We start from the raw sequence: 25,954 nt of genomic DNA on the forward strand, positions 1-25,954 counted from the left end.
TGTGCCAGCTCTTCGGCATTTCTCCTGACCGCACCTCCTGCTAGCTTGCATCTGACTAGCGCCCGGTTCCGACTACTAAATACACCGATCCCCAGCGCTTGTATCCTTCGTCTGGTTTTGGGAGCTACCCGAACGACCATGCATCGGTTTGTCTTGGTTGCCAGGCAAGCTGCGGCAGGGCTGCGCGGCCGCGGGCCGGGGGGCTGCCGGGGCGGAAGGACGGACGTGGCTCTGCGCGGCGCCGCTTCGCTGGCGGCCGGGCGGCAGCCGCGGGGTCCCCGGCTAGAGGGGTCGGTGCGCTGGAGCAGCGCTGCCAAGGCCTCCGCCGTGAAGATCAACGAGAAGGCGAGCAGGGAGAAGATCCTGACGCTGGAGTCCATGAACCCGCAGGTGAAGGCGGTGGAATACGCGGTGCGCGGCCCCATCGTTCTGAAAGCCGGGGAGATCGAGAAGGAGCTGCGGAAGGTGAGGCAGGGGCGGCGGGGCGGGGCAGGACAGGGCAGGGCGCGCTCCCCGAGCCGCACCGGCTCTGCCCCGGGCGCTGCTCCGCCGCCGCTCCCGGCTGGGGGTGTCGCGGGGCTCGGCGGGGACGTGACATCCCGCGGGGCTGAGACGTGACCCCGTGGAAGCCTCGGGAAAGCGGGAGGCACCACGAGTGCCGCTGCGGTGCCTCCTACCAAGTTAAAAACTCTCGGAGCACGGCAGCGTTTTCCCATCCCTCTGCTGCCCCGAGCCGTGGCCGGACGCGCTCTGCGCCTCATCCCCTGCCCGGGCCGGCTCCGGCCCCGGCCCCGCTCCGCTGCGGCGCCCCTGGCCCCGCGCCCCTTCCCACGGGAGGCGGGGAGGCGCAAACAAAGGAACCCGCCGGCCGGCTGCTGTTTATCTGGTGTCACTGGCTGCCTGAGGCAGATACGGGACACCCCATAAAGCAGTGTTTACATTTCTCCCGCCACTTTGACCCTTTGCTGCAATCCCGTGTGCTTTGTGTTATACAAGGGGGTGCGTGACCAGCTTTCATCATACTGATAGAGCCTTTAAGTCCTCCATGAGGATTTTAGAGACTGCCTTGGCCGGGGCAGGGAGGCACCGGGCTCCTGACAGGTGAGCTGGCCCGGCTTTCCCAGCCGCTGCTCTGCAGCCTCACCCAGCGCTGCTCTGGGTCGTCCAAGGAGATCATCCATAATGTGCTCCTTTTTTTTAGTTCATGTAAAGTGCTTTAAACAAAAACGTGCTAGAGGAATTCTAACCATGAGATTAATTCTTCACTCTTAATGTTACCTGGTTCCCCTTGTCTTAGCATGTTTTCAGCTCACTGCAGTATATGCATCAGCTATTTATGTCTAACTCAAACATACAAACGTATTATTACTATTTGTTTTTAGAATTTCAAATTAAAACTTCAGAGTAGTGATGGAGAATTAATTTTGGAACATCTGTTTTGATTTTTGCCTTAAAACTTGTTTATAAAGGTGTCATTGTGTTTATGCAACTAGGTTCTCTAGTGGATGCATTTTCCAGAGTATAAAATCTTCCAGTGTTCTCACTGAGTATGTTTGTTTTCAAGTTAACATCACAGAGCAGGAGATATTACTTGACAAAACAAATATAAAAGGCCTTTCACAAACTCCTCCCAGCTTCTCTGCTTATTCCAGTTACCAGCTGAATCACTGGCAGAAAGAATAATCTACTGTTCACTTTTGAAAAAATATAACAGCAAATCATTGGAAATTGCTTTATTAAAAGATTTTTATGTCAGTTTTGTGTTGTGCCTACTTATGTGGCATTTTCCATTTAATTTTTTTTTTTCCTGGAACCAGTCTCATGAAATAATGTTTGCCATTGATAATGGCTACCAACATTCCTAGAGGTGACTATGCTTTAACACAACCAAGGCAAACAAACCTCCCAGCTGGAAAGGAAAGAGGACTAAATTACTGCAAAAGTTGAGACAGTGTATCTACAGACAACAGTAATCAACTTCTGTAGAAATCCTTTACTTGCTTCTACACATCTCAAGTTACTCATTCCTCTTTGCTTTTCTGAGAAAAATACTGTTATTCATTCTCTTGTTTAATCAAGCTGTCTGCTAAAGTACACAGTGTTGAGTAATACCTAGGTTCCTTATAAGTAAAGTATTGTAGGTTATCTATTTGTCTCTTTTTTGCATGTGCATGTCTGAAATTTAATTCTGTGTGCTCACACATCAATAGTACTTCTTTGTTTCCTTTTTATTAAGTTGTAAAGTTTTTTCCATCCCTCTCAACCTTAGCTCACAGGGTTAGGCCAAACACTGCCAGCAGAATTAACACTGCTGGATAAAGGGAAGAGGCTGAAGTGGTTGCCACTTCAGAGAAGAGGAAGGAGATGCCCCACATCTCTAGATCCATGGCCACTCTTCACTAATAGCAAGAATTGCCCCATAACAACTTTTCTACATCTGATGGGGAAGGAGCTTTGCATAGGCAGGAGAGCACAAGCTCCCTGGTATGAGATGGAAGCACTGCAGTGGCTGGGGGTAACAAGAACAGGCAGGGGTGAAGCAATGGCAGTAAATCTGCATTTGTCCTGTTCTGCTCAGATGCCTTTAGGTAATTTGTTTCTCAACTAAAAGCACCCTAAATGCAGCCAATTGTCTAATCAGATGCGATAAAGGCTTTCCCTGTTTCGACTTGGTTCCATTTGGATACTCTTCATACTTTTTAATACTCATACAGCTGTTATGGAGACTACAAAACAGCTACTTGAAGCTGTTTGCACAGTGTAAGCTTTCATTTTCCTTGAGATTTGTTCTGCTGTCTCAGGTCCCAAAGAGCAGCTCCTCTGTTATTCTCTCTGGCACTTGCTGCTTCTCTGTATTAACTGCAAGTGATCCCAACAGGAGCTGTAACTCCACAATGCACACAGAAATAAGAACTAAAATGTCGCTCAAGAAGTCTCTGACTGGACAACTGAAGGGATATTCCTTAAAAGAACAAATAAAAGTGGGGCATTAGCTTTAGCTCTCGTGCCTGGGACTAAGCCAATGTGAATGACAAGTAAAATACTAAATTCAAGCAGATTAAGATTGATTGCCCAATACAGGTGGGGCATGCTGTACCTGGATTTCACAAGTTTTGTTGGCTTGTGTCCTGTATTCATCTAGGTGGAAAATCAGGGGTTTGATCTGCATTAAGTCTTTCAAGATGGAAATCTTAATGCAAAATCAGTGATTTAATTACTTTCCTAAGCCTTTTTTTCCTAATTTTGAAATTGTGTCATGCTTGGAAAGTGAAAACTCTTTTTCTTTTACTCTTTGCTATTGGTAGCAATCAACTGATTCTGACTTACTAAGATGACAGAAATAACTGATTCCAACCATTTTCCTTGGTGTTTCTGGTAACTTTTTAAAGCAAGCTAGAGCACAGGCATTTTTAAATAAATGATTACACTCTAAATAGAATCAATCAAACAAGACCTTTTTTCTACCACCTTTGTATAGACTTGGTAACAAATGGCCACTGTGTCAAGTACTGACTTTAGCTACATTTCAGACTAGAAATTTGCTCCTGAATACAAATTCAATGCAGGAATAAAGCAAGCTCTGAGGAGAGCCCCTCTCTTTACCTAATCAGTAATAACAAACTAACTTAAGTTTACACAGGTAAGACACATACCTGATTTCTTGCTTTGCATTCATGTGAATTTTAACTGCCCTTGCTATGGAAAATCCCTTTATATCTGTTATTCTGACATTTCACTTATACTCTCCTTTTCTCCCCAGTTCCTGATTGGGTTTTACACAATGCCAAGTTCTGTGTTAGGTTAAGTTGCCTTACATCTCCTTGCAAAGTGTGTGCATATTAACCAGCATTTCAGGATGTGCAGGTCAGCTCAGGTGACACTGGAAGCAGGGCCTGGCCCAGTGTAAGGCACGCAAGGTCCTTCCAAACTTTCAAGCTACTGAAAGAGAATTGTAGGGTGGAAAGGGGTAGAGGGATGGTGTGCAGGGATATATTGGTAGCATGTAGGAACTTCCTTCAGATAGCACAGGTGGGCAACACATCCCAACCCTGGGCCTGGAGCCATGGGCCTTCAGTGGCATTATACAGTTTCTATACACTGAAGCCCCTATTTTCTGTTGGCTTTACAGCAAAAGGGTTGTACATTCATCTCCTGTGCCCACACTTTTTATTTGCATAACTATTGCAAATAGGTTCCTGTTTCACGTTTATTCAAGCCACTTCTTCACTACCTACATTGTTATTTAGACAATAAAACTACCAAAATCCTTCTACTTAGGTAGCTGAAATCTCAGGCAGCTTCTGCTAAAGTATTTTGATTAAAATACTGTAGAGCTATTTTTTTCCCTCACTAATTCATCAGACTTTTAAATTTAATAGAAAAAATCTGACTTAGAATCCAGCCTTAATTGTAAATGCAAGTTGACTGTGTCCCTGCGAGTTTTGGAAAGATAAAGAACAATTTAGACAATGACATGCAGAAATATAATTTAACGTGCCAAGAAAAAGATACAAGATTGACTGGTACAGCCAGTAATGAAAGATGTTAAGCTTAAATTGCCATCCTATAATTTTCTGAATTCTGAATTTTTTGAATACGTGACTATGTGCACACGAAGGAAGTATCTTTCAGGCAAGAGCATCTGACCTCATTAAGACAGAACTGTTGTTCCTCAGCTGTCTGTACATGTTGCATACATAAGTGAATCTGTAGTAAAACCCATGGTTTTTAAGAGGCCAAAAACTACTGCAGATGAAGGTGAAAGAAAACTGGTTTCAAGAGCACAATTACCAAAATCATGTGTTCATTAGCTCACCACCCACAGAATCCAGTTTTTGATATTTTCTGGTTGAATACATTAGCAAAATTTATTCTTAAATAGACCTTTTCCGATAACTCTTCAAGTTAAGAGGGTCTTAATGTCTAATCACTTCCTAATGAACATTATTTTAATTCTGTCATTTAATTCAGTTATGAAATCTAGTGGTTTATCCATAAATTTTGGATGGCAAAAATTTTGAATGCAAATCCACTTCGATCAATGTGTCAGGCAAAAGTTACCTGAGGACAAGTCCTGTTTGTAATCTCAGAATCAGATCTGCCAATTAATGGTCAGCCCCACCAATTGTCTCATGTAATATGAGGGGGCATGCAAGTAATCACTGCCATTTTAAGTCAAAATCCAGAATTTGCCTTCTCCTTCATCCCCAAAACAGCCCATGTCAGCTTGAATTACACAAGCATAATACAAACTCCAAGCCTTACTCCGTGGTAAGCATGTCAGATTTATTTTTCTGCTGTGAGCTGTTTTAATAAAAAGATTGGAATGCTAATTCAAGTCTTCAGGTCCCTATTAGTTAAGGGCCTCTGGGCAGTGCTTTCTTGGCCTCTTGAGAGGAGGAGAGAAAAAAGCAAGCAAGTAACTTGGCTACTACAGTGTAGATCTCAGCTATGCTGAAATGTTTGGGTTTGCCAGCTCTGATTGTAGAGCTTGTTTATGCAAGTCACAGCAAAAGCAGTCTCAAGGAAATAGTACAGTGTTTCATAGTGTGATATTATTGCCTGATAACCATCAAGAGGAGCCACAAAGCAGTGGCGATGAAAATGAAACAACTGGGAGCAGCCAGGAGCAGGTAAATTCTGAAATTCAGAAATAGTTAGAATACCACTGCTCTCTTCTGGGATTAAAAGCAGCTCATTTTTTTTGTGGCCTCCTCAAGGGAACTCTTTTCAATTCTTTCCTATTGCCATTACCAAATCCACACATGCTCTCTCCAGAGTGATGGTTTTCCTTTGAAATTTGCTGAAGATTTAACAAAGACAGTGTCAGGTCAGTTTGTACCCTTATTTACTCTTTCTGGGCACGGTGGTATTTTGCAGTTTGCCAGCACTCTCAGTTGGTACCTTTGTAAATGGAACCTCCAGGTACACTAAAACTCCTAAGAGACAAAGCAGCTGCTGGCAGGGCATTGCCTCATTGTAGTTCTTTGGGGTGATATGTTCTGGCATCACATTGCTTCTTTGATCAAGCAATTCTGCCAACACTTCTTGCATCATGACTCTCTCCTTGAGAAACAGCCCATCATTTCATACTGTTCTCCTTTCCTGATGGGTTTCCTGAGATTCTGGGGATGTATAGGGAAGAGGAAACTTCCCCAAACCTGTTAACTGCATAAAGATTTCTGTTGACTTTGTGCCAATGAATTCCAGTTAATGTATAAAAATGCCTTCTCCCAACTTTGTGTGATATTTAGATACAGTTGTTAGAATAATTGTGTCTGGCTTGCTTCAGGTTTCATCAGGTTTGTTAAAAGATGCATTTCCTCTAAAAAGAGCAGAGAGACAGAAGTAACAGTTGAAGGAAGTAATTTTGAAAGAGCATATTCCAAATCCTGGAAGATTCTTTTATTCCATTAAGATTCCTTAATTATCCAGAAGATTGCTACTAGAAAACAGTACGTTTTTATATTATCTCTTTTCCATGTGGAAGTGAAAGATGGCTTCTACAGTTTTAAAAAAGGGCTACTATCATGAATCTGTTTGCTAAGACTGTCAGAGGAGTGGCAGGAGCCTGGCCTTGTTCCGAGCTGAAGCTGAATCATGTTGTGAGCACAGTGTGAGGTGCCGCCAAAGGCAGGAGGCTGGAACAGAGCTTGTTTTGTAGGGCTGGGCATTTCTTCTCCTCCTTGATGTGGTTTATACCCTCTTCACAAGGCAGGACAATCAGCCTGGAACTTAGGAGTTCCTGCTTACAAGTTTGTTAGAGCTCCTGTTATGCAATCTTCCCTTTTGCAAAGTTTTGCCTGCTGGAGCACACCTTGCAGGCCTGCCTGCGCTCAGAGAGAGGGAGGCCATAAGACACTGGCAAGTGTTGGGGTGCCCCTACAGGAGAGCAAACCAACTCCAGTGCCCAGTTCCTGGTCCCCCTGTGTGTTCCTTGGCTTGCAGGGACATAAATTGTCTCAGCTCAGGTGTGTTGGTGATGTGGTTGAAGACTGCTTAGCCTTCTGCAGTGAAATAAATCGATGACCTGTTGCAGCCCTTTTCCTGCTGCTCTGCAATTTGGTATTGAGGTTATCAACATCACATTCACATTTCCTGCTTTCATACAGATCTTTCCACAGACCTTCCAAAAAGTATTTGGCATAACCCTCCCCTTGGATACCCACACCCATCACCACAGGAGAAACCTTGACACAAGTAGCAGGTGACTGATTCTGCTGTGTCTGAAGGGTCTGAGCAGAATTCTGCTTTGGACCCATCTGCAGAGTCTCAGGCACTGTCTAGACTCCCCTTGATGCTGGCTTCTGATACCCTTGCTTTGAGACTTTGACCCATTAACATTTGGCACTTGTTCTTGCCTGTTGTTGTTTTCTGATCCTTCTTTTTGAAATGGTAAGATGGGACTTTTTGTTCTAAAAAACTTTTTTAGATTTTTTTTTTAAGAATCTGTTTAGAACTTTTTGTTCTAAACTAAATCTGAACAATCTCTGATACTCCTTTATTTTCCATAGAGAGACTGGAAATCAAGTAATAGAAAAATACTAAGTGGCCATAGCAATTTTTGTATAGATTTCACTAGGAGAGGATATAGCAAGTCTTGTGAAGACAGCTGTAAAGCTGATATTAACTCGTTGTCAGGGAAGGAAAAAGTTCCAGTTATTTAAAAGCATTTCTCTTTTGAAAGACAAAAAAGACAAAAGCTCTTGTAGCTGAGACCAAGAATTACAAATTAGTCAAGAGAACCATGTGTCTTTAAGTCCATGTGGGAACTGTGTGTACCACACAGAAAATGTAGTATTCTTTCTCTAACCAGATTTTATGGTGAGAGAACTATTTGTATGGTTTGCTATTTGTTCCAGATCCATCATTTGAGAAGCAAAGGGAGTTTGTGGAGTAGGTGATGATTCTATATTTGCAGTCATGGCAAAACTACTGAGTTTGGCCCTAGTAAAGATATAAATGGCATTAGTGCTAATAAGCTCCAACATTATTTAAGATAAATGTGGCATAGACACCAAAAAGGTCTGTTACCCTTGTTTTAAAGGCTGTACCACTATAAAAACTCCATAAGTACTTTATGAAATGCCACCTTTCAGCATTTCACTAATCAAAGAAGCAGCTTTTTTAAATTGCACAGCACAATAGTATTTGTGAGCAAAAAATGTAATTAGTCTAATGTAAGGTATTTCTATTATTAGTGAGTTGGTTTGTTTTGGGTTTAATCTAATAAATTGGAGTATTTCTATTTTATGTTGCTGTGATCTCAGACTGCCTAACTTTAGGCAAAGAAAGTGTCATCCATGTTCCTTAACAGATTTGTATTACTTTGAAAATCTAGTGAAACTAATTCAATTTGCTGTAAGGACCAAATGCAACCAAAATAAGTGGGAATTTTTCTTCATTTCAAGCAAATGGAATTTGTTCTTGCTCTGCATACACTTTTCCTACTTATTTGTAATTAGAATGAAACAGTGTTGTGCAGTCAGTGGACCCCAGGTAGCTTGAAAAGAAAACATTTTTGCTGTTTGAATTACTCATAAATTACTAAACTTCAGCTTAAGATAAATGTAATATCTATCTGGCATCCCTATTTCTAATTTTTTATTTAGAGCTGAAATGCAGCTCTTAATTTAGGGACTCACTTAGGTCAACAAACATAAAAGCAAATGACTTGATGGACTCAGTGTGTCACTTTCAATTATTTTAAGTGAACTTTTTTTCTCAATTGCTGCTAAATGTAAGGCCATATAAAATTGACCCTTTGAATCAGGATCATGTAAGCCCAATTGTCTGGTCCTAATGCCATTTCTAAACACATATTTAATTTTAAAAGAAAAAAACCTCCAAAGCCTCATCCATAAATGATGGACTGGATCCATCCAGTGAGGTACTGGGGATTGTGCAGCCTTAAACCTCCAAATCTTGGCATATCTGGGAATCTGTATCCCTGGTGACTACCTGCATTATTCTTATTTCCACATCTGGCTTCTGGTCTGTCATTGAAGTCCAATACCATAGTCCATGGTGAAAACCAGAAGTTAGTTAAGGCTTGCCAGCTACAAATTCTATATCCAAATCCAGGAACTGGCTGTAAATACATGGACCAAGAAGAGGCTTTCTGAGTCCATTCCCAGAGCAAGTTGCTATGGGTAATTTTCTACAGAAAACTAATCAGTCTGATATTGCAGTTCCTTAGTCCATGTGACAATTCTGTAACTGTTAGGATGCCTCCCTACTATCTCTGAAATATACATTAGAACAACTCTAAATTTATTATTGCTTCTCTCACTTATTCTTCTTGTAATATTGGCCTTTCAGTTAATCTTTTTTGTTTAAACCACTACTGTTTTTTTTAACCAGGCAGTGCCTTGCCTTTTTTATGTCCTTATTTTATTTTGCTTTTTAAAGAGATGTGATTGCTAATCAACATTCATTAGCTTCTTTCCCTGTGTTCTCATGATGTATTCAGCTTCTCACAGGAAAAATGGCTGTCTGTTCAGATTTTGGAGACTAGGAAGCTTTTAAATATTCATGGTGATTATTTAGCACTTCTGTTTATCATGCAGAGCCTCACTATAATATATTTTGTGAAACATCTCTACATGGAAAAGTGGGGTCATCATAAAAGAAATACTTAATCTAAGTATAAAATAAATAAGCAATAAGTATCTTTTCTATTTTTACTCTCAAAAAACTAAAGGTCTCGAGGTTTCTTTTGTTGGTGGTTTCTCAAATATCCTCAAGTCTTTTTAGCTTCTTGACTGATCCATCCCTCCCTTAGGTGTCTCAAAGAAGTTGCTCTAATATTGACAATTCAAAGTGCCTTTTTTCATCCTTTCCACTTCAATATGTAGTTTCCAGCCAAGCCAGTCTCCTACTTGCAGCTAGCAGAAAAATAAAAGCCAACCTATCATTTAAAAATATGTCACTGTCAACAAAATTTCTGTAAACCATTTAAGATTTACTGGCAGTATTCTATAAGAAATGCATTAAGCTTTACATTAAACACTGTATCAGTTCTGAGATCAGACACTGTTACAGCCACGTGACAGATGCTAAAAAAGAATCTTCTACTACACCCTAACAAAACATTCTGAATGATCTCTTTCTAGGGAATCAAGAAACCTTTTACTGAAGTGATTAAAGCCAACATTGGAGATGCACATGCAATGGGACAGAGACCAATCACCTTCCTCCGTCAGGTAAGACTACTATCAAATATTAGTATTCACTTTTTTTATTAGAATGCCTTAAAGCTGTCTGATATAGGTATTAGTATAATTGATTCCCTAAATGCAATTAGACTTAAAATAGTTTTTTGTAAAGAATTTAAAATGTTCATTTCTGAGCCAAAGTCCTATTGTTTGCTTGTTGTCCTCTTTTAACACAGTAGCTTTCCTTAGTTTCCATATCATTCCCCACCCATACTTTTTCCTGCCACTTCTGTGTTATCAGTCAGCACATTCATTATCAATAATGCTCTTCAAGAAAGGAAGTGGTTCTCTTTAAAGAAAAAAACAAAAGCCTTTCTTTATCTGAGAGAATACTTTGAAATCTGCACGTAGCTGGGTTCAGCTACTTGTACTGTGTCTGATTTTGTACATTTGACCTCTGGGCAAACTAATCGGTAGGGTAACTTTTAGGAAAATTATAACAGAATTAGTATTTGTATATTATTCCTAAAACACAAATAAGGTTAAAATTAATATTATCTTATTTACTGAGCCTCCCTCACACTCTCATGTAAACTCCTCTGTCTATAATAATGTAAAATCAGAGTTCCAGGACAAACTGAAGCCTTATCAAACTGAGGGTCCAGGTGATGAGATTGTAAAATCAAGCTATGCAGCAGACTAGGGAGACCTGAACTTCTTATAAATTACTCAAATGCATTACAAAATATTCCAATGATATTAAATAAAATGGGAAATCCTTTCTCCCCATGACTGTGTGCACATATGGACAACATTGTCGTTGTCCCACAAGATGACAACAGCCTATCCATATTACACCATTTAAGCATAAAAATGAGAGAGACTGAATAAATTAAGCTGATCTCAAGAGAGACATCTCAATTATTTGTGTCTTACATTCCTTCATTAACTTAATTCTGCTGGATTGTGTTTCTACTTTTTCTATGTTCTTTATGACCACTTCTGTTTTTAATTAAATATTTCCCATTAATTCAAATCAGTAAGAACTAGAAGTTATTTTGGGGAAGGATTATTAGAACATGACACTATGACTTCAAAATTTGATTGTATTTCCCAGTTCTGCTCCATATTTAAAGTCTTGATTTCTTGTCAATAAAAGTGGGCTAGTGGAGGCTAGAGTTGCTTAGAGATAACACAGGAATAATTAACTGTGCTTCACTGTGTTTGCACTATGCTTAGCTGACCTGGAATCTTCACTGTCTGTAATACAAATAGTTAATAATTCTAGAACTGTTTTTATCAGCTTAACTTGGAACCTGTAAGATTTTTTTCTCTTCTATGAGAACAACACTTAAAAAAACCAACTGCAAACTCTTCATCAATAACATGTGTTTTAAATTAGCCAGTACTTGTGATCTTCATTTCCATGGGAAGTTAACATAATATCATCAACTTAAAATAACCACTGCAAAGTGGCCAATTGACATGTTCTTGGCACTGCAGGTAGTGGCCCTGTGTACATACCCAAACCTGTTGGACAGCCCGAGCTTTCCGGAAGACGCCAAAAAGCGCGCCAGGCGGATCTTGCAGGGCTGTGGAGGAAACAGCTTAGGTAAGGCTCTGTCCTGGTGTTGGAAACAGCAAAGGGGGTTTCAATATCTGCAGCTGATGGGGGCAGCTTTGCACTGTGACCTGCAGGTGACCAATGGTGTGAATTTTTGGTGGGACTTGTTGCAGAGGAGAGGGTGAGGGTTATACATCTATGGAGCCCTTGCCACTGTAACATCTAGGCATAACTCTAAATGGAATGCTGAGGGGGTTTAGTACTAGGAAAGTGGCAGAGAGTACTAATGAGTCTCTGTTCTGTTGGTATGACATCTCTTAATCCAGGGTTCTTTGTCTCCTGCTAAGACTGGGTGGAGGGTTTTACAGTTTTACCTTCTCCAGTTCTTTCTCTGCCAGGGAGTCCACTGTCCCTGTAATGCTGGTGTCAACAAACAATGTCTGTCCATCTCAGCTGATCCAGTGCACACTTCTGGATCTTAATTTTCAGCCCTCAGTTTGTTTTCTGGGATATCAGAAAATCAGGTACCAAGGTAATAATCCTCTGCAAAAGGAAAGCTACACTGCTGAAAGTCTTTTACCTTGATGAGATAGTTTTAACTGAAGTGTCAAAGCTCTATTTCTTCAAGGTAAAATAACTCTTGAAATAGCTACAGAGCTCTGTTCTTCAAACACTGTTCCTACAAGTGTATACATGTCATATCCACAGAAGTACAAACTTTGCATATTCATTAGAAAGGAAATGGAAGAGACAATTTATTTCTCATCTAGTGACTGTGCTGCCTACCTGTACCTGACAAGTGCCATGAGAATTTCTACTCTGCAGATACTGCTACAGCTGCTGGGTGCAGCAAAGAATCTGGAACACTTTCTTTCAAGTAGGCAAACAGTGACATTTCAGAGGACTTATTACAGTAATTGGCATATTTCTTAATCTTTGTGATTGCAGTGCCTATTTTCATTGGTACATTTTAAGCGTAGGTGCTGTGAAACTTAATAAAATAAACCAGACATAATAAAATTAAACATAAACAGTGATTGCATTAGCAGTATTTCAAACTTGACAACACAGCCTAATACAGAATGTATTTTATCTTCACCTATTTTGTACTGGTTTGTCTTTTAATGTAGACCATTAAAAGCACATTATCGAAACTGAGAAAGTCCTCTAACTCAGTGGATCCATTTCCTGTCTTACTTTGGAACAATAAATCCACATGGTACTGTTGGCACATAGGAGTTACTGGGGTTACATTTGACTTTTGACTCAGTATTTCTTTGTAGTGAGTGACAAATTTAGGGATGTGGAAGGAATTCTCAGAATGGAGTCTTGGCCCCTTGGTGCTCCCTTCCCCTTAAGGGCATGGTGGCATGGGACACCACAGCTCCATGTTGTAAAGAATTCAGTATTGCATACTATTTCAGAAATACGTTCCTTTTTTTCAGAAGATCACACATTTCCCATAATTTCTGTTAGCTCAATAGATTCTGAAATAGACCTAAACAATTGCAGTATTCAAATAAGATGATAATTCTGAATACACACTGTTAATTTCAGTGGCTAAATTGAGGTTCTGTAAATAACTAGAGTCTAAATGTTTTTAATGTTGAAATTATTTATGCCAAGAGCAACTATACCTCTAAATTTCTGTCAACTAAAACCACTGTAGATTTTACTGATGTGCTGTACTGGTTTCTACCCCCTCTCCACCCTCCCTGGCTCCAATATGGTGTGTCAGCCCCTCCTCTTGGTCTCTGGAGCTCATCAGCCTCTGCTCAGCCTCCCAAAACACACAGCCAGAGGCACAGGGACATGCAGCTGAGTGGAAGTCACCCCTATCCCTTTGTTGGTAGTCTGACAACTTACTGCTGTTCTCTTCATGGCTGAGAAGGAGAAATTGCCTTTCTTGTGAAAAAGCAAAGATGAAAAACTCGCCCAGCTGTGTTGTGTTCAAAACCTTATTTTTCAACAAATTTGTCAATCCAACACAAAGGTAGAATCACTACATATGGTCAAAGTCATTGAAGTGTTGCAGCCATATCTATACCAGCCTATTTAAAGGTATTAATTGTGAAGTTAATATGAATATGAAATTCTCTCTGGAAGTGAACTAGAATGCCCTCACTTCCAATGAACATCCATTTGGCAAACCCCTACTCATGGTTTTGAGTCTTGCTACTCCCAGGCCATGTATGAAGGCTCAGATGTGTCCTCAACTTCTCTATGTCCAGACACTCTGGGATTCTACTGACACCACTTATTTTGCATGTGGGATAACTGGAATGTCTTTCCAGGCATTTGAGACATCCTGCTATATAAAAAAATATGTACTATATACAGCTTTTTGGTTTGGGTTTATTTGTTTGCATCTCACAGTGCAAACACAGGTTCTAGTCAAAGCCATCAACTGAGTACAAGTAAGTGTAGAAGTACAGTGCAATTAAATGTTCTGTATGTCCTGAGAGTGGTAGGACTCAGCACCCAGTGGAGCACAAGACAGAAGGACAGCTTAGGTTTGTTCTCCTCCTTTAACAACATCCTCCCAGCTGTGGTCAAACACCCATGTACAGACCCAGTATAACTTCTAGTCCTGTAAAAGTGAATGTTTAGGACATCAGGGAACTTTGTGCCCTGAATCACCATTTTGTCCCCTGCAATTTTGCAGTACTTGCAAAGGCTCTCTGTCTTTTTAAATCATGCTTTCACAGAAGTCCTACCAGGCAGACTACTAGCAGATAACTGAGTGATAAGAGTTAAGTCAGGCATAATTATTCCACTCCACCCAACAAGCAAGAAGATTCTGCAGCTTCCTGACAGTGTGCTAAAATAGATGAAGACTTGTCACTTCTTTGTCCATTCCAGCTTCATAGCTTGAATTCATTCCTCACCTTGACCTAGGCTTATTTTTACTCTTTGTTTGACCTAGGCTTATTTTTACTCTTTGTTTGTTGCACAGTCTCAGCAGTGATGCACACAGTCATCTAACATCTCATTTTATTTACAGTTATTAGTTGTGCTCTGTAAATTGCACATGATATTGGAGAGATTCTAGACATTTCTGCTGAAAAGTGGTTGTGGGAGATGCTGTGGGAGAAGGATAGAAGTAGTTTAGGATTTTTTTTTATTTCAGACTGTGGGAGAAAATTATACATTATTTTCATGTTGCAAATAAAACCTTTATATCAATCATGGATTAAAAGAAATTACTTTCTATTGCACATGCTACCTCTGTTCCTTGTTCCCATTACTTAAATAGGAGTTTGTTTACATACAGGAGTGCTTCCAACATAAAGAAAGCAACTGAAAGATAGTAAAAATGCCATCCCAGTTTGCAAAATAGGCTTGAAATCACTCTTTTTACCAATCCAGTATGTTATTTTTGTATTTAAGAGATGCTTATTGTATTTGTCTACTTCCAAGTTAATTCTTTTACTCTACAAACAAACTAGCTCCCTTTCCTACTCCATGGAAAAAAAAAAAGCAAACCCATCCTGGGGATCCAAATAAATATGGCTCATATATAGAAACTACTCCATACAATACTGGCTCAGGAGTTTTGCTAGTAACAGAAAATCTGATGTACATTGCACTCAATTCTCATCTCATTCTGTATTTTTCACAGGATCCTACACTGCCAGTCAAGGTATAAATTGCATTCGTGAAGATGTGGCTTCATATATTGAAAGAAGAGATGGAGGAGTTCCTGCAGATCCAGATAACATTTACCTCACCACTGGGGCAAGCGATGGCATTTCTGTAAGTGCTAAAATGAAACCTGTCCCTTCTTGGTACAAACTTGGTACAAATACAGATAGATCCCTGTTGAACCTCTGGTCTCACAAAGTCCTGTGAATTTGATCTGGCAGACATTGAAGCCACATTCAGTGAATATCCAATCCTGTGAACAAAGCAGTGAACCCCTTTCTGTAGAGGTAATATGAAATTAACTACAGGTGCCTAAATATGAATTTAGAAAATTCAGTGCATTCAGGCCAAATAATGGTTGTTCTCGGTGGTTAAGTACACATAAAGACTGAAGATTAGAGGCTATCAGTCAGTAGAAGAGGGAAGAGGGAGTGAACCTCAGAGGTGAGAACTCTCAGCTCTTCTTCCAAGTAAGCTCTGCTAGTGAAGATCAATGCCAGTGAAAATCCCAAAGATTTATTTCTCTTTGTGTATTTTACTTTGAGAAAAACTTCAGGTTTTGGGTTCAACCAAGGCTCAAAGATGGTCCTCAGTTAAGATGGGAATACCAGTGTGTGTCAGACTGCTCCTTTACACAGACACATTGACAGTACTGCAGCAGTTTGGCTCTTAGGAAGGCAGCCTTTGACAGTGTGTTGGTGAAAGTGGTTTTTTAAAGGACATCTAGTGGCAGAGTTCAGAGTGACAGCGATCTGGCAGGAGCAGCTCTCCAGAGGCCTGCAGTCAATTGGCTTTCCAGAGTTTCTGACACTGGCAGCTTGTCAGGAATGGCAGCGCAGCACATCTGATCTGCACCATGACGATTTGATTTCGCCACTGATGTAAAGCCAGCACTACAACAAGTTTCATTCTTTGGCTCTTCTAAAGATAAAATAACTATTGTTTCACACCTCAGGGGAGAGAGGGTGTTAAGGAGTTTTTCAATATGCATTTGGTCCTGATTATATGTTTTGGATGCTTGGTATTTTTAAACTAGTGGTGGGTACAAAATTATGTTGATTATAAATCATTAGCTTAGCAGCTGAATATGTGATGAGAGGCACAGAACAGCAGATTTGGTACTAGAACCACAAAGAAACGAAAGCATACTGCTGCTGAGAGAAAAGATATTTTTGGATTTAGATGCCAATTACATGCTGATAAGGATGCTTGCTTTGATTGCACCTGTACTTCAGAATTCTCCCGTGGTTATAAAGGCAAGAAATCTCTCTGTCTTCTGCGCCTTTTGTGCTGTTTTATTTAATTCGTATGTAAAAAGCCTTCACATTACACAGCCACTGGGCACAAGAAATTGTCTGGACTGACTTTAGCACAAACATTACCTTTTGCGTGGATCTTCTGGGCATAAGCTACATATGACTTTATTTCCATCCCAAGACATGCAGACTTTGGTCTATTCTGTTACTTGAAAATGAAAATGTAATTGCTCCTGATGTAAAACAACAGATTCTCCAAGGGAGAATCTGCACAGGCCCCAGTTCTAATTTCTAGTTTTATTTATTGGTCTTTTGTGGCTAATGAGATAAAATTAATGGAAAGCAATAAGCAAGAACTAGCTAAAGCTTCTTTGCTTACAATAGGGCACAGCAAAAAAATAATGATCTTGATATTCCAGTTTCCAACTTGCCCTTTAGCCTTGTGCTCAGAATGTTTTTCCTAAATTTTCCAGTTGATCAGGCATGATCTTTGGAAGTTCTGACATGAGAGGATTCCATTAAGCTTAGACCATCCTCACTCAGACAGTAACAACTTGAAATAACTCTTTTTGAGTATTTGCTTGTAGGAGAGAAATCCACCTTAACTCCACACTTTTTTAGGAAGTTTAATAACTTATTCCAGAGAATATTATTAATTCTGATGCGTCACTTTTTATTTTTTTAATTCCTGCTTTTTCCCCAGGCAATTTTAAAGATCCTGATCTCAGGAGGTGGCAAATCCCGAACAGGAGTGATGATTCCTATACCCCAGTATCCCTTATACTCAGCAGCCATCTCTGAACTGGATGCTATCCAGGTGAACTACTACTTGGATGAAGAAAATTGCTGGGCTCTAAATGTGAACGAACTTTGCCGTGCCTTGAATGAAGCTAAGGCATATTGCAATCCAAAAGTCCTCTGCATCATCAACCCTGGAAATCCCACAGGTCTGCAGGAATTTTGTTTAATGAAGGGGTTTTGAGACCATTTTCTTTCCTTTTTCATTCGACATTGCAGGCAAATCCTAAGTACATATCAAATACATCAAGCTGAATTCCAGAGGTCACTGCTTTAAGTAGGACAGTGTGCTTTACTTTTAGAAACACATTTTCAGTGTCCTGGAACTCCAGAAAGGAGGGAGCAGATTCACTTCACTGGATCCCATTTGAAGCCTCTGCTTCCACTGAAGTTTTCCAGACTTGTGGAATGACTTTCAGTCACTTTTGGTCTTTAGAAAAGATCTTGCCTCTGGCATGACCTGTAGCCTCTTGGCTTCTGAGAGGCAATGACTGTAATAACTCAGAGCTCAGTGGCAAGCCTCCCTCAGAATTTAGCTTTTCGAGTAATTGAGGTTGATTGGTGAGAGGCTAGCTCCCTTCTAACCATCATGCATGGGAGTATTTACAATGATTAGCTATCATCACAAAGAGTACTCTTAATAAGTCCTTGCTTGAGATGGACTAAGTTACCTTGTACCATAATGCTTCCAAAAATGCTCCTTAATTTCATACTTAGTCAACTGAATTCTAAAGGTCAATAGCACTTCTCTAAAGAAGAGGGATATCTTCTTGAAAAGTTGGTAATCTAAGTAGGTGTGGGTGAAAAGATTTGTATGTGTACACTCCACTAACTTTCTTCTTGCTTTAAAAATCAAACTACAGGACAGGTGCAAAACAGAAAGTGCATTGAAGATGTGATACACTTTGCTTGGGAAGAAAAACTTTTTCTTCTGGCTGATGAGGTAAAGAAATAATGTGTTCTCTCAAAAGCACTGCTAAGAGTACTCATATGAGGTATAATTTTGCTCCATGTGTGGTAGTGGTATTTTTAAGTACAGGGAACAGACTCTCTGTTATCATATTAAGACATGAAGAGACATACAAGATTCTTATTGTCAAAGGTTCAATATAACAGGTGGCTTGATCTGGGTTTGAACTAGAGAGAAAGTGTAGGGGACACAAGGAAGAACTTTGCTGGAACAGACCTAAAAACCTACATGGTGCTCAGAGCACTTCAAATGGAAGAAACAGAAGGAAAATCAATTTAAACATACAAGTGAAGGTTAAGTAATCCAAAGAAGCTCACTGTTCTCCAAAGGCCCAGCCTTTAAGTGGGGTGGCATCGGATAAAAAGTATCATTACAGTAACTATACTTAACAAAGAGCCTTGTGTCTTCTAACAGCTTTGAAGTTTTGAGTGTGAGGACTGTTTCTCCAGTCCAGATCTGCCTCTAAAAGGCCGTGTTTTATCCTTAGTTGGGGGAACAGAGCACATTAATGTCTTCTGACTGTTCAGGTTTACCAGGACAATGTGTACTCTGAAGGATGCCAGTTTCATTCTTTCAAAAAGATTCTGTATGAGATGGGACCCGAGTACTATAACAATGTTGAGCTGGCCTCTTTTCACTCCACCTCTAAGGGATACATGGGCGAGTAAGTCTGATTTAGTTTTTTTTTATTTCATCTTCCTCATTAATCTGGTGGGACAGCGCTTTCATATTACTGACCTGAAGGTAATCCACCATAATTAATCCTCTATTAATTTTAATTAAAGACTATTAAGAAAAGAAAAACAAGCACAGAGTAATGGATTAACTCAGTGGTTTTTAAAGTACCAAATAATTAGCGTATTCAGACACCTAATGCCTCAGTCCCACAAAGGTGAAATCCTACAGTCCCAATCTGGACCTGTGATAGAAGAAAATTGGCCTCCAGCATTCAAGGGAACAGCTCAATAATCACTGGGATATCACAAATGTTTGGGTTTGGTTGTTTTGGGGAGGAGGACATGGAAGAAAAAGAATTCTTGATTAACTGTATGCTGCTACAGCCATATGCTCTTGTTCTGAAGATAAAAGATCCGTGTTAATTGTTAACTTGCCTACCAGGGAAGCTGCATGTCCCCCTTTATCTCTGTATGGGATACTAGGACTTAATGACATGTCAGGCAGCTCCATCTTAAACCATTATCAGTGTGGCAGCTGTTTCAACAAGCTGTATCTTTCCTATTGTGATATTCTCATCTGTTGTATTTCCACTTCTGCAGTCATTTTCATTGTTTTGTTGTATTTATAGACTTGAAGTTAACCAATCTCTTCTGTTCACTTTGTCACAGATGTGGCTACAGAGGAGGTTACATGGAGGTCATAAACTTGCACCCAGAAATCAAAGGACAGCTCGTTAAGCTGCTTTCTGTTCGTCTTTGTCCTCCAGTCTCAGGACAAGCAGCCATGGATATTGTGGTGAATCCTCCAGTACCTGGAGAAGAATCTTATGCACAGTTTATAAAGGTCAGCAATAACATGCTGTGTTCTTTTGTGCATTTGCCAAACCTATCCTAAGTATTGAGAACTCAAATTTTGTACAGAGACCAAAGAGTCTTCTTTCGTTTCTCCTTGGAAAATCTGGTATAAACACCAATTTACAGAACTATGCAGTATATTGAAAATTAACTCAGTATGACATTTAAAAATACTAGGTAGGCATTATCAAATCAGCTTTCTTGCTGATAAATTCAACATTTTTCCTGTGTTTAATATGACAAAAGGTTTACTAAATAGGATTTGATGTTACTAAAATCTAAACAGACATATAAGTTTAAATAAAGTTATAAAATCAATCTTCTTCTTAAATATCCAGTGTCTCTATATACTGAACAACATGAAAATCAGTATTGAAGTATATATATAATTCCTCACTTGTAAAAGTGAAGCTGAGTCTGGCTTAAGATATTACATTATCAAGTCAAATCAAAGGTTCAAATAAGATTGTCTCTTAAAAATGCCAGGAGTGGATGCTGAGGAAGGAGACTGTAAGAACATGGCACACAGATAGAGAGTTCTGCAGGTTATTGTCTGTCTGCAACACTATAAGTGTACCCTGCTAAAACCTTTTTGCATTGCTGTTTTTAAGAGCCCAACTGGAATTTGGAACGTGGTCTGCTCTAACAGCTCAGCACAGCCGTACCAGTGTTTCATTTAGGGAAGGCCTTTTGAAACATTATCATTTCTCCTGGTGTTTTTATTGCCACTTGAAATGTGTCCAACTGAACACCTTCCTTTTAAACAGGAGAAGGAATCTGTTTTGAACAATCTTGCCAAAAAAGCCAAACTAACAGAAGACATGTTTAACAAGATCCCAGGAGTTCACTGTAACCCCCTTCAAGGAGCTATGTACGCTTTCCCTCGGATCTTTATTCCTTCCAAAGCCATTGAGGAAGCAAAGGTCAGTCAGTCATTCTTACCCCAATCCATTTTAACCTCCTCTCACCTGTGCCTGCCACTTCTAAAGATGAGCTTTGATTCCGGAGATGGAGTACAAAAGTAGTATTTCATGGGCTGTGTATGATCTTTAATTTAACACGGCCTTTATTTGAAGAGAGGAAAACAGAGCAGATCATTTCATCCCAGTGCTAAGGCTCCCAGGTTGAGTGTCCCCAAGGACATTGGTGTTTAAATCACACAAGGAGCTGACCCTGTGCAGTTCCAAATTGCTGCCCATGCCTGGGTTAAGCAGACCAGCATGTGTGAGTGGCAGTGTGCTACTGACCCTACAAGAGAAGCCCCATTAAGCCCCATTCACCAGGAATGGGAAAGAGAGCTGGAGGTTTCCTTACAGATTTCACCCTTTTGCTTTTGGGACAGTAACCTATGTTAATAAATTATAAGTCTTTCTGTTCCTAAGTAGAGCTCTGAAACCTAATTAGTAATATTCATTTTGTAAAGAGAATTTTATTAGCACAGCTGAGAACAAAAATAGGGCTGTTTTCCAGCTGCTTTTTTGATTAGGTATATAACCTGCACATATTTAAGAACGTCTCATAGTTATTAATCAGGGGACTTCCTAGGGAGCAGATTATTCTGGGGGGAAAAAAATAGTAACTGCCAACAGAACTGGAACACACAGTTCTCAAATTAATTTAATCTTATCAAATGTCAGTGCCTTAGATTTTTCCAAGTACAACTTTCAGACTTCTGAGAAAAGTTACAAGCAAGTCAAGGGGAATAACAAAATTACCTAAACCCTTTCTTTTGAAGTGAGTTTTTGTGTAAGTTCTTCAGCCCTGTTCTTCCATGAAGTACTGTTACTTAATTCAGTGTGAACTGCCCCATTAAATAATTAAATTCTATATATTAGGAATATTTTGACTTCAATAATTCCAAGGCATCCATTCCCTTAGGCTCATAAAATGGCACCTGATATGTTCTATTGCATGAAACTTCTGGAAGAGACTGGAATATGCGTTGTACCTGGAAGTGGATTTGGCCAGAGAGAAGGGACCTACCATTTCAGGTACAGTTTCTGTTTGTTTAAAAGCAAATTAGCAGCAGTAAACAAAGTATCATCCCAGTTCTATCTCTTCTGATTAAATACAAGGATTTTTATTTAAGTTTGTCTCAGTTTCCACTGGACAGTTTCTGTGAACTGACAGCAAGGTCAAAGACCTGGTCTGCTAGATGAGATATATAAGTTTTCATGGTGTTTTCACAGCTTGCTGGCATAATTTTATTCTATTTTTACATACTGGCATTGGAAATGACTTCTCCAGGAATACAAACAATAATAATAGTTTAGACTTTAATTTTAAAGTTGGTTCTGGAATTACACAAATTGCCCTGAATTCTTTTGGGGGGAGGAGGGGGTTAAACTGTGTTTCCATATGGCGAAACTACATTAAAAATAAAGTATCTTCCCTATAAATCTGTTCCTTAAACACTCTGTATAACTTTACCAAAACAAGATGATGAACTAAATATTCTAATACCAAAACTGTTGCTTTTGCTTCGAATAAACAGAACTTTGCTCCAGCCAAACCACTGATAGCTAGAATTTATCATGGAATTTAGTCTTCATCACCCTCTGCTGTGCTGTTTCTGTGTGTGAAACAACACAGCAGAGGGTATCTTTAGCCTTGGCAGTTGTGCAGCACAGCCAGCTGGGTCAGATCCCTGGGTACATACAGCTCCAGGAAAAACCTAGAGTCCATTCCTGCACCAGTGTGGGAAAGCCGTTGTGTTCTGTGGGTCCTGCAAACAGCCTGGCATCCACACCCTGTGAGATTTTCAGGGTATGCAGAAGAAGGGAAAAGGGGGACTAAAACCTGCAGAATTGGATGTTGGATTGTTTTAATGCTTCTGGACTCAGTTTTCAATTAAAGAAAAAATGTACATTTACTCATAACTGACAACTCTTAAAGCTCAAAAAACTGGGTATAATTAGGCATAAATGCCCAACGGTGGAAACTGAGTTGGTGTTATTTCTTACTGCTAGTCTTCTACAGCACTCAACAGAAAATAACAGTTCTTGAATTCCTGTATTCTAACCAGTAGAAACAAATTGCTCTAGTTTAATAGATGTTAAACTTAACATGTTAGTTGCTGTGCCTTGAAATTAATCAAGATCTGTGCAAAGATCACAGTTTAGTTGGTTCTGAAGATAATATGGATCTTTTTTTTATTTTTATTTCTTTAAATATTATTTTTCAGAATGACCATTCTTCCTCCAGTAGAGAAGCTGAAGATCCTACTGGAGAAAGTGAAAGATTTCCACATAAAGTTTCTTGAGAAATATGCATGAAACTACTGTGGCTTTTCCCCCCTCATCCCCTCTCCTTCAAGGCGAATGCAGACAATGAACAATGATGTGCTGAGAATGTGCTGTTTATCTAATTTAACTAAATTCAAAATAGATAGAACCAGACTCAGATACTGCTACAACTTACTGGACTATTAAAGTTATGTCTAGTGTAGAAGACATTGTTACACCAAGTTTTTTTTTAAGGGGAAGGGGAAGAATGTAAGAAATCGTGAGAAGAAAGAGTCAGTAAATGCTTTTGTGCCTTGATTGAAAGTTACATTTGTGAACTTTTGACTCAATAGGTTGAGGAAGGGAATTGCTCATTAAAATTACTACTGTCATGTGGGTTTTTTTACAAAACAGAAATGCCAAGTTCAATTGTTTAGATAGGAATTTGTTTCACATCTTAAAATTCTACTAAACAAAAATCAAACCTCCTACATTATAGGTATTGCTTGATTTAATTTTTGTTGTTTTCATTGTTAAGTGTGAATTGTTCTCCAAACCTGATCAATCATAGAGGGACAGCGTGCTTATTTAAAAAAATCTTTAGAAGATGTGTGCAGATACCTTTGAAATTCTGCTGAAAAGAAATCCTGCCTGAAATCCATTTCCTGAAATGGAATATACAGTTTTGATCAGAGGAATGAACGTGGTGTCTGCCTGAACCATATTTTTATGAAACTGAAACATAATAAGGAATACAATCTTCTTCTTCCTGTGCTATTTAACACATGATCCCAGGATCCCAGCATAAGAACACTGAACACTTCCTGCTATAACAACTCCAGGAGTCTCCTATTAACTCACATCTTTTATACACATGGAACAAAGTTAGTGTCTCAAAGCAGATGTGAGTACAGTCAATCCTTTCAAGCAGGGTAAAACACAGCCCTTTCAGAACCGCTCTGTCTGTGGGGAGCATTTGTTTGCAAACATCACACAGCCCCTCGAGCTGGCCAAAATCCAGCTGGAACTTGCAAAGACTGACACGTTATTACCAGGAGAAATGTGGGGCTGATTTCTAACGAAGAGGAAGGTATTTAAAGGAAAAAGTCTTGTACCAAGCATAAAGGATAATGATAGTACAGCTGACACTTAAATCTTCCACAGCCCTGCTGCTGTCTGAACGATCCTGAGTGTTTCTCAAAGCCCAGCTGAACAAGGTGGCTATCTAGGAGTCCAGCTGAGTGACTCCACTAATCCCTGCCAGTTTCCCTGCAAAACAAAGGACAGCTTCTGTTTCGCTAGAGCTGGAAGCTGGACACCTTCTGCTAGCTCTGATAAAGGGCTAAAGGAACAGAGCTTTCAGTATTCAGATGTGACAGCATTAGCATTTGTCAGGCTTAGGCTCATCTGTTACAGTTTATTCATCAAGAATATCACATTGAATCTAGCCATTTATTATTTAGAAGTAAAGTCATTTTCATGTCTTCTGGCACTTTGTGAGGCTGCTGTTGTAGCTGGTCCAACACCCTGTGCTGATCCAGCTTACTAAAGCCAAGGGCTAGAGAAACAGCATCCAGATAAACCTGTGCCAATTTCTCATGTGAGGAAGAGGGGATGCTGCCAGTAATTGTCCTTGCCACAGCAGTCCCTGTCTATGACCCAGCACTAGCAGTGGTTGAACTTCTCACAGCTCCTTACTGAGGCCTGTGAGAAGAATTTATTCCTCTCAATCACCTGCCAGGGGTCACAGGTTATGGATGAAAATGGCATGGCTGCTACGCAAAGCTACAGTGGAGGATTGGAGAAAAAATGACATTTTTCTCCTCAGAGCTTCTGGGAGAGCACAGTGAGAGCACTTAAGCTGCTACCATCCATTGAAAAACAACCTGCCAGCACTCACCACTTGGCATCCTTAATATGCACTAATAAATAAAAGAAACCCAGGAAGCAAAATCATGGGAGGAGGTCAGAATAATGATGTGAAGATAAGACAAACAGCACTTTCCTACCCTAGGAGTGTGTCCAAATCAGATCTGGTTTTGGACTCTTAATGCAGTGTAGATTGAAACTAAGATCTAACAATGGGAGTTAGAATATTTTTTATATTTTTGTAACTACAGCTTTTTCATGGGGTAGTATTTGTAATCTAATAAGTCAATAGATTTTATATTTGCCTTGCATTTGCACCTGATACTTCTGGAAAAAAATGTAAAGGTTTACAAGTTTATAATGATAATTTACAGGTGTGAAAGGCTTTTTGTTTTAAGTCGGGGCAGTAATTCTTACACTTTTGAATCAAAATATAATGGCATAAACTGAGTTTTTTCTAAACATTCTATTATGGTGCCTTTTCTGTTTCTGACATTATAAGGGATAACAATATATTCTTGATGCATCTCATATGGAAGGGTGGTGATTTCTATTGTCCATCCACAATATTTGTATGTATTGTGATAAGGTTAGTGTGCATTTTTGTGGAACAATCCTGTAAACCTAAGACAAAAAGGCTTGTTTTCCATGTCTTTGAAATATTTCATTAATAACAGACAATTCTTCTTTTCAAATGCATGCTTCTAGGTTTGATCTTCCTCCAGGTGCTCCTTATAACTTCAGATGTATGAGACTTCCAAATAATAAAGCACATGTTAAAAAAATTGTAATATTTCTCTATTTTCTATGTCACTGGAGCAACACCAGCTGGATTGCACTATGACACATTTAATCCCATGTTCAAACCAATATTTACTAATATTTAATACCCATGTTCCAGATCATTAATTTCTGCATCACTCCAACTTATTACCACAA

General features: G+C 39.6%; 1 protein-coding gene across 1 annotated transcript; it reads left to right on the forward strand.

Moving 5' to 3' along the window:
* Positions 1 to 25,806, forward strand: GPT2 (glutamic--pyruvic transaminase 2). Its single transcript, XM_021540357.4, has 11 exons — positions 1 to 465; positions 10,116 to 10,205; positions 11,661 to 11,769; positions 15,344 to 15,477; positions 17,326 to 17,569; positions 18,284 to 18,363; positions 18,918 to 19,054; positions 19,737 to 19,911; positions 20,690 to 20,845; positions 21,801 to 21,913; positions 23,107 to 25,806. Exons 1-11 carry the CDS (start codon positions 139 to 141, stop codon positions 23,195 to 23,197), a joined length of 1,656 nt encoding a protein of 551 aa, XP_021396032.3. The 5' UTR covers positions 1 to 138; the 3' UTR covers positions 23,198 to 25,806.
* The last annotated feature ends 148 nt before the right edge of the window (positions 25,807 to 25,954 follow it).

This window comes from Lonchura striata, chromosome 11 (assembly GCF_050655825.1).
Source record: "Lonchura striata isolate lonStrDom1 chromosome 11, ASM5065582v1, whole genome shotgun sequence".
NCBI classification, from domain to species: Eukaryota; Metazoa; Chordata; class Aves; order Passeriformes; family Estrildidae; genus Lonchura; species Lonchura striata.

Bases quoted from the DNA above. Each gene is read 5' to 3' on its own strand.
- GPT2 (XM_021540357.4), top strand. From the start codon at position 139: ATGCATCGGTTTGTCTTGGTTGCCAGGCAAGCTGCGGCAGGGCTGCGC. The intron at 10,206-11,660 runs GTAAGACTACTA...TTGGCACTGCAG, and splicing joins CAATCACCTTCCTCCGTCAG to GTAGTGGCCCTGTGTACATA. The intron at 18,364-18,917 runs GTAAAGAAATAA...CTGACTGTTCAG, and splicing joins TTTTTCTTCTGGCTGATGAG to GTTTACCAGGACAATGTGTA.